Source organism: Bison bison, unplaced genomic scaffold, assembly GCF_000754665.1.
Source record: "Bison bison bison isolate TAMUID 2011002044 unplaced genomic scaffold, Bison_UMD1.0 scf7180017864514, whole genome shotgun sequence".
Taxonomy (NCBI): Eukaryota; Metazoa; Chordata; class Mammalia; order Artiodactyla; family Bovidae; genus Bison; species Bison bison.
Genome location: NW_011495067.1, coordinates 1,050,582 through 1,059,935, shown reverse-complemented (window position 1 = coordinate 1,059,935; position 9,354 = coordinate 1,050,582). Strand labels below are relative to the sequence as shown.

Sequence of the window (9,354 nt, the reverse complement as noted above, 5' to 3'; positions counted from 1 at the left end):
CGGGACTGGGCTTCTCGGACACGGAGCCGGACGCGGGCGAGAACAAGGTGGGTGCGCTCTGCGGGGACCGTGGGGGCCTCGGGGACCGTAGGGACCCCGGGGAGGGGGTGGGGTTCGGGTCTCAAAGGACCCAGAACCTGTGCAAAGGATGGGCTTGTGTTTCACCTTGTGTGCGTTGGATCCAAAGTTGCTGAGCTGAGTGTAGAGTTTCTGAGAGAAAAGTTTTCTCCTTTTTTTCCACAGAAAGTTGTTACTAAATAGGAAAGCAATTTACGCCGAGTGCAGGGCTCGGAAGGTGGCTGGTGACCGCGCTCCAATAACCTACCGGCTGGAGAGCGGGCCCCGCCGGGGAGCCGAGCTGTGCTGGAGCCCGGGTTAACCCGCCGGGAGGGTTCTTTTCTTCCCTAGCAAGTGAGTTGGGACCTCAGCAGCTCCCAGGGCTTGGATGACCAGTCATCCGAGGCTGCTTTTTCTGGAGAGTTCGTCTTCTGTGGGATTAGTAATTGGGCTTGAGGGCATCAGACTTCAGATTCACCTGGAGAAGTTGGTCAAACTTGAGATGCAAGAGCATCTCAAATCACCATCAGGCATGGCTTTTCGACTTAGTAAACTCTGCATTTCTGAAATGTGGTCAAGAACTGTGAAAAGTAAGGTGGATTTTCTTGTTTGTTTGTCAATGAGATGTTTAACTCTTTGCCTGAAAAATGTTGCCAAGATGCTTTGGGGACATTCTGATTCCCAAATGTCATATATTATTTGTGTCTGCTCTTCTAAAAAAAAATGTATGTTTACCTTAAAAGCTCAGATCTGACATAAGGATGGAGAATATGTTTAATAAAGTTCTTGAATTCATGAAAAAATTTCATATTCCACATAAGATGGGAAGTCTCACTTCACACACTTTGCTGTACCCCCTGGCTGGAACTGCTGCTGCTGCTATTGCTAAGTCGCTTCAGTCGTGTCCGACTCTGTGCGACCCCATGGACTGCAGCCCACCAGGCTCCTCCGTCCATGGATTTTCCAGGCAAGAGTACTGGAGTAGGGTGCCATTGCCTTCTCCGTGGCTGGAACTACATTGCAGCAATTTATTTCATCTGATGGCAGGAGTAGTGCTGGGCTTGTGTAACTGCTAACCTTGAGTTTGCTTTACTGTTTAGCATATATTGAATGTGTACAAATTAAATTGCCTCCCCAGTTTTATTTTGAAACACACTTTTAAGATTGAGAAGACTGATTTAAAAAAAAATACCTTTGTACTTAAATTTGGGGGAAAAAATTAAATGTTGGAATTTGTCATTCAGTGGGGTCAAGGAAAAAAAACTATGGAGTAAAAACATATACACTAAAGTGCAGAAAAGGGTGTTTTATGTGACTTGTAAAATAATTTTCAACACAGATCTTTACATTGGTAAAATTACTGCCATAAGAATGTCTTCCTGTCCTCAGATGCCACAAGAAAATGTGGTCTTAGACCCACTAATGCTTCCTGCAGCTTAAATGCCTTGGATTTCATGATATTGATTCAGTTTCTGTTTCCTCAGAGTTAAACTATTTCTTAAAAGTATGACTTAGGAAGAGAATTCCTCTCTACTGCCTAGGATAACTTACTTTGGTTTACAGTTAAGAAACTGTGAAATAGCAGGTCCAGTTAGAAGCCTATCCTGATAAGCCAAGAGCCTGTGTAAGAGTCACTAACTCTGTTGGATGGATCTTGAGTGGAGGGGACCATATGTGTGCATGTGCATGTGTTTATATACTTCTCTGTTGGTTGGAGTTAATTTATTCTTAATTTTCAAAACTGTCTTCATTGGTGATTTAATTAAATTTTCCCTTTGCTGTGAAAACCTTTATGAGTTTTGTTGGCTTTTCATGGTTGACCATCCATAAAGCAGAGTATTATTCCCTCACTGAAGTGTTCCCCAGCGGTTGAGTATAAGCTTGAGAGAGCCTTCAGCGGAGCTGCTGTATCCTTGCCATGAAAATGCCAAGAGACATGGTCCAAAGACTCCATGTCTCTCCCTAGTGGACAAAACAAGTGCCTTATTTGGATATAAGCCCTGATAACAATCAGGAGCTAACTGTTAATTTTCTGTGCTCTACACAAACCTTAAGAAGAGAATTCAGAAGGTTAATAGAAGACTCTACATATACATAATCCCCAAGAAATGCAGATTTTTGTTAATTTACACTTCAGAATTATTTTTTTAATACTAAAATAGAAGACAGCTCACAAGGTGTGAATCATGTTTAACTATCCCATCCTTCACCTCACCCCCAAAGCCCCAAAGTGAAAGTTACTCAGTCATGTCCAACTCTTTGCGACCCCATGGCCTATATAGTCCATGCAGTTCTCCAGGCCAGAGTACTGGAGTGGGTAGCCTTTCCCTTCTCCAGGGGATCTTCACAAAAAATTGGGAGGTAAAATCACAAATGGAAACAAGATCTCTTTGTTCCTAGACTTAGGTTCCTTTTCTAGTTATTTATGGTTGTGAGTGAAGTGATAGTCTCTCAGTCATGTCTGACTCTTTGTGACTCCATGGAATATACATGGAATGCTCCAGGCCAGAGTACAGGAGTGGGTAGCCTTTCCCTTTTCCAGGGGATCTTCCCAATCCAGGGATCGAACCCAGGTCTCTGGCACTACAGGCGGATTCTTTACCAGCTGAGCTACAAGGGAAGCCCATGTATGGTTGTATGATTTACTAAAAACTTATAAATTGTTTTTCCCAAGGATGTGAGTACAAGCAAGTCAATGTCAGAAAAGTAAGGCAGGTAGTTTTACCTAATTATGTAATTTAAATTAACTAGACATGTTGGGGTAAAATAAGGAAATATTTAAAATTACAAGCAAACTAAAAAAAAAACCTGCAAAACCTAAAAAAAGCACTAGATTACTAACTACAATTATTTGCCAACATGAGATTAGATAAGAATTCACTGTAGTTGAAGTTGAGTTTGTTTTTAAAAATTGATTTATGGAGTTGAGTATGAGGTACCATTTCACACCAGTCAGAATGGCTGCAATCCAAAAGTCTATAAGCAATAAATGCTGGAGAGGGTGTGGAGAAGAGGGACCCCTCTTACACTGTTGGTGGGAATGCAAACTAGTACAGCCACTATGGAGAACAGTGTGGAGATTCCTTAAAAAACTGGAAATAGAACTGCCTTATGATCCAGCAATCCCACTGCTGGGCATACACACTGAGGAAACCAGAAGGGAAAGAGACACGTGTACCCCAATGTTCATCGCAGCACTGTTTATAATAGCCAGGACATGGAAGCAACCTAGATGTCCATCAGCAGATGAATGGATAAGAAAGCTGTGGTACATGTACACAATGGAGTATTACTCAGCCATTAAAAAGAATACATTTGAATCAGTTCTAATGAGGTGGATGAAACTGGAGCCTATTATACAGAGTGAAGTAAGCCAGAAGGAAAAGCACCAATACAGTATACTAACGCATATATATGGAATTTAGAAAGATGGTAACAATAACCCTGTGTACGAGACAGCAAAAGAGACATTGATGTATAGAACAGTCTTATGGACTCTGTTGCAGAGGGAGAGGGTGGGAAGATTTGGGAGAATGGCATTGAAACATGTATAATATCATGTATGAAAACGAGTTGCCAGTCCAGGTTCGATGTACGATACTGGATGCTTGGGGCTAGTGCACTGGGACAACCCAGAGGGATGGTATGGGGAGGGAGGAGGGAGGAGGGTTCAGGATGGGGAACACATGTATACCTGTGGCGGATTCATTTTGATATTTGGCAAAACTAACACAATTTGTAAAGTTAAAAATAAAATTTAAAATAATTTAAAAAATAAATAAATAAAAATTGATTTATGATTAACAAAAGGAAGAATTACTTCATATCATGAAATTCCACTTTCATTTCAAAAAATAGAAGTATTTTATTGGGTTAGACAGTTTAAATACCTAGATCCTTATATATATTTTTGAGTTCAATAAATGTAGGTGTGAGAGAATGAGGACTTGCTGTGTCTCAGCACTGCTGTCTTTTTTGGTGACCATAGAGGTCTTCACAAGTTCAGATCACCCCCTGGATACCATGCATACCTACACTGAGAGTAGGTGTTTAAATAACACGTGTTTAGGTTATATCTGCAATGTTGTGATTACCTATACATTTATTTCATTTTGTTTTCCACTACATCTTTGTGAGATGGGTGTTATATTTTTTATTAAAGATGATGAATCTAAGACTCAAATGATTTAACCAGGAGCAAGAATAGAGCTTTTTCCTTTAAAAAAAAAAAAAAAACTTTTGCAGCATATAGTTTAGAAAAGCGTGGTAATGGGTTAGAGCCTTCAGGGTTGCTAAAGGCCTATTACTCTCTTCCTCTTGTAAGTGGACCAGTATGCAAGGAGGCAGAGGAAGCATTGCTCTGCAGCCAGGATCCCCTCTTACATTCCCCACAATGGAACAATCTGAAAGAAACTGGGACTTTCTTCCAGGGTTCATCCCAAGATGCTCTCTGATTAAAGGTGGATCATAATGGCCTAATCCATAGTACTGTTAAAAGAATGGCTGCAGAGCTAGAGGCCTAACAACAATTTCTGACAATTACTATTTCTAAGTTGCACTAACTGTACAACTTAGAAATAATTCCTGTTTCTAAGTTCCACTAATATAACTTCAGTGAAATACAGGGATCTTACCTATGTGACCTTTCAGGAATAATAGGGTTTGAAAGAACAGACTTTAGTTGCAGAGGAATGATATGTCCTCCAACTTCTAAACATTACATTGTAGCCCCTTTTACCTGTTACATTATTCCTGCTACATTCTCTAAATACTTCAAAGGTCTACTTTTTGTTGCAGAACACCAATTTTAATAGTTGTGAATTAAGGTATCATTGATTTTTCACATTGGAAGTATAAATGTAGCAGAGAACTTTAAACAGTAAGAGATAATGATTGATTTATATTGCTAAAATTTACTGTAAATATTTTAGATTTGTCAGTGTCATCCTTTCTTCTGAAATTTACTCAAATGCAAATTATTCAGGAAGCTCCTATCCACAATTGATTTACTTAATTTGTAGTTTAACTGTTAGAGAAAAATTGCATTCATTTAATTTGCTTTATTGGGCATCCATCACAGAATCAAATAGGTGCCTTAAAATACCTTTTGTTGTGGGCTCTCACCCCTTCCTGGTACTGATAGCACTCCAGTAGCTGTCAAGTGTTAGAAGGGATCCCTGATGATTCCTTTTCTGCATTTCTGAAACCCCAGAGCTCATTTTCATACATTTATTTCATTCTATAACCTTGACCTGATCTGACAAAAAGCTACATATAGTCTTTACTTACCGTCTAAGTTTGAATATATCTAAGCTTCATTGAAGAAACAGTAATATATTTATTTATGAGATGCTGCCACAGACCGTGCTGGGTGTGGAGGGAGAATTAAAATACATATGTACTGGGTTTCTTGAAAAATTTTGGAATCTGCATTTATGTAATCCGCAGGGCTTGTGGTAAAAGATTGGAATGGAGAACTATTTTCTTCCAAAGGGCTTTCTTCCTCAGTCACCTGTTGCCTCATAACAGCCTAGAAGGAAAATTGAAAGACTCAAGAAGAAGGCCCTATGGACACCCCTACCTCTTACTTTACCCATTAGAACCAGGTTTATATACTTTTTACTCCAAAGTCTCATATTTAAATCTACTTCAATTCAGGGATGTTTTAATTAATCCTCACTAGTGGCAGCTTCAGTTATAAACAGGAAATTACTGTGCAGTGAGTGATGGAAAAAATGTAGAGTGAGTGATTCCTGTCTATAACAAGTATATCATCGTTTTTAAGAAACCAGAAACTTACTCATTAAAAATACCAGAAATGAGTTAATCTATAAATGTAGACAATTATAAGACATTTTGTAAGAGTCTCTTGCTTTACCAGAAGTCAGTGGCTAGGCTTCTGGGGGATGCATTGGCAGTCACGGGAAAGATGGGGTGATGTTGAGTCAGCTGTGAAAAATGGTTAAATGCTGGTTACAGAAAGGAGACTGGGAGGGATATTTTGGATATTGAAGTGTGAGAGCAGAGGACAGAGGCTAGTAATGCCAATGCAGTCAGTGGGTGTTTGGGCAACTGGGAGCAGACCCATTTGGCTGGAGAGTCCAGAACTTCATGAGAAACAGAAATATTGTAGAAACTTCAGACTTCCTCAGAGTACCTGCTGTCCTCATTTGTTGACCACCCATACATGTTGTCTGAGTTCCTCTATATGCGCTGGACTTATGATGATAGTGATGACCACTTAACTTATGTAAGCGCTCATCACTGTTCTACTCAGAAGCATTTATAAAATACACTAATAACAGTCATCTTGGCTCTTCTGGCTTAGATTCCAAGCAGAACAAGCAGTGTAAACAGTGGTCATGCTTAGATACACAGATACACACACACAGACGTACACATTCACCTCTTAATGGTTCTTCAAGCTGCCATCAATGGCTTAGATGTTCTTTCTTACCAAGTTAAATATTTTTAGACAGTCTGTTGAAATAATATATAAAAAACTTATATAAGATTGGATTTTCCATTGTTTATACACTTATTCTCAAATAAGCTAGCAATTAAAAGAGAGAGAGAGAGAGAATCCTAAAGTGTCCTAGCAATTCCTTCATTTCAATCTGTTTACAAGTATCCCTATTAAAAGTAAGACCAGAATAGGGGCAGCAATGAACTATCACGTAAATAACACAATTACTTTGTACTTGCTGTTTTAATTTTTTAGTGCAGCAGAAAATTTACTCAAACCCAAAAGTCAGTTATTATAAAATGGATGTAATGAAAGAGGTATTCAGATGCATACCCTTCTGTAAATAGCAATGCTTCAGAGTTTAAAAGTCAGACTTCTCAGCAAGGTCAACTTCAGTACTGTCCTGGTTTGGATAGATCGGGAGGAGATGAATATTTTAGAGTAAACCAGGAAGATGTAATTTACCATTTCTATACTTGTAAAGATTGTAATTAGCCATTTATTTTGTAATTTATTTCACCTTAAAACTTGGTCCTCAAAATACCTCGGCATATGAAGAAACAGTGATATTCTTTAGCTCTTTCCCACCTAATTTACTACATGTTTTCTTTTTATAAGCTTACTAGCAATTGTCCTGATTTCTGTAGTATGGGAACAGGATGTTACATGGATGTTTGATTTTGAGACAGTTGGGGGAGATCCAAGGTATTTGATCATTCTGTGTAGGAAGATTATGTATTGTAGACCTGCTTATAATACGCTTCCACCTGTCCTGTGTGCCAAGTTTGTGTCTGTCCCTGGAGGGGACATATCTAGCCGTAGACCACCAAGGCATGATGGTCGTTCCCTAAACTCCATACCTAAGTCACTGGGTAAAATGCCATATAATATCACATGAACTCATCCTGAATACTTTCAAAGCTCAAATACTTTGATGTTTATTAAAGAAACATACTATTGTTGCTACTTTAATGTGCAGACATCTCATCTTTATGTTATTAATTTGCACAAGATAGAAATATGCATTCTACATGATAGTGAAATCATCCCAGAATAGCTAAAAGATGAAAATATACTTTCACCAAATTAATGAAAAGACAATGGTAGAAGCTTATGTGCAAGAGTTAAGGGACTTCCCTGGTGGTCCAGTAGTTACGACTTCACCTTCCAGTGTGTGATGGAAGCAAGTTTGATCCCTGATCAAGGAGCTAAGAACCTTCATACATCACAGCTAAAACAAGCAAACTAACACCCTGCAAGAGCAACATTGCAACAAATTAAATAAAGACTTTAAAAATGGTATGCATAAAAAAGCATTAAAAAGAGTTAAATTTGTGTAAATTTGTTCAGAAAGTATGATTGCCTTGCCTCTTTGGGGGTGCTTTTCTGAAATGACAACCGCAAAGCATCCAGTCTGTGCTGTCACTGAGATGAATCTCAGAGTAAATACCTTCCTTCTCCTAGGGTGAGGCTGGGTTATCTCAGTTCCCTGATTGGCTCAAGAGAGTGGATTTTGTCTGATGGTTCTGTCTGCCAGTTCCAGACACTGAGGAAACTATGAATTTCTGGCACTGAACACTTGATGGTGATGGGGGTGCCACTGGAAGTGGTAAACAGACGGAAAGAGGAAATTCAGAGTAAGTGGTGGATACAGCTCCCAGCTCTTCAAGAGATAGTAACATGTTTTTACTTAATAACATTTTGAAAGTATCCACTTCCTTAGGATTCCAGTACAGATGTTAGTTGGAATATTTTAGGAACTTTTGATCAGATACCATATTTCAAAGCAGAGGAAGTTTTGCTGACTAAATCTGGAAGGAAGGATTTAACACTAAATAGATAACTCAACCAATATGTACATGAATAAAGAATTAGAGAATACATTATCTAAACATATCTACACATATCCAGGTACATTATCCATACAAATCTACATGCAGGTACTGAGATGATCTATTTTTAAAGTGATTTTCATATTTCTATCTCAGGACTTGAAAAACTGTAATTATAGAAAATGAAGCTATATTTAAGTGCTGATATATTTCTTCAGTTATAGGATGCAATTTTAAAATTTAATGTAATTTTCTTCACAGCAGTTTTCCATTCTCATTCTAATTTATTTTTCTAGTAAAAGGGCTATGCTTATTTTAGGGGGTCAGAAACAAGATTAAAATAACATTACTTTTTAGATATTCTTTTATAAGGAGAGGCAGTGTTCATGAAATTAATAATATTTTTGCTTCCAGTCTGCTTAAATACTTGAAATGGGTGAAAATTTTCTTTCAAAAAAACAAACAAACAAAAAAAAACGTGGTGTTTTAGAAAGATTCTCCAATATGAGTTGGTGCCACTTGGAGACAGGCAATGCTTACTCCCTCCTGGGACTGACTGGGAGAAGGACAAGTAGGCCATTTATCACCTCTTCAGCCAACTGGCGCTCAGAGGTTTAATACCTTTTTCGGAGATGACAAAAATAATTACCTTATTTAAAAAGAAGTGTTGGTGATAGCCCTGTAACCTTTCCTCAAGAAAATAGTGCATTTTTTCTCTTCCTTGTTTATGTTTAAATGGAGTCTTTTCTTCCTCCCAATATCAAACCATCTCCTCTGCAAGTCCGAACAAAAATGGATGAGATTGGCAAATTACATTAGACCAAAATAGTAAAGAAAAGGATCTTGATTTTCTTTTAATTGGAATGACCACCCAGGTGCCATGAATTATATGATTAAATTCCTATAACCTGTAAAACAGATTATTTCCTCTTACTCAAAGTTCCTTGGAAATCGTTAATATCAAATACCAAATGTGAAGCTGTTTCAAACCACTGTGGT

At 38.3% G+C, this 9,354-nt stretch overlaps 1 protein-coding gene across 1 annotated transcript in view; it reads left to right on the top strand.

Moving 5' to 3' along the window:
* Positions 1-5: 5 nt before the first annotated feature.
* VEGFC (vascular endothelial growth factor C) overlaps positions 6-9,354 on the top strand; it is a gene marked incomplete at its 5' end in the record, with an annotated part of 84,789 nt that continues 75,440 nt past the window's right edge. The window contains one exon of the mRNA XM_010829924.1: positions 6-47. Within this exon, the coding sequence (XP_010828226.1) occupies positions 6-47 (42 nt within the window). The remainder of the gene's footprint in view (positions 48-9,354) is intronic.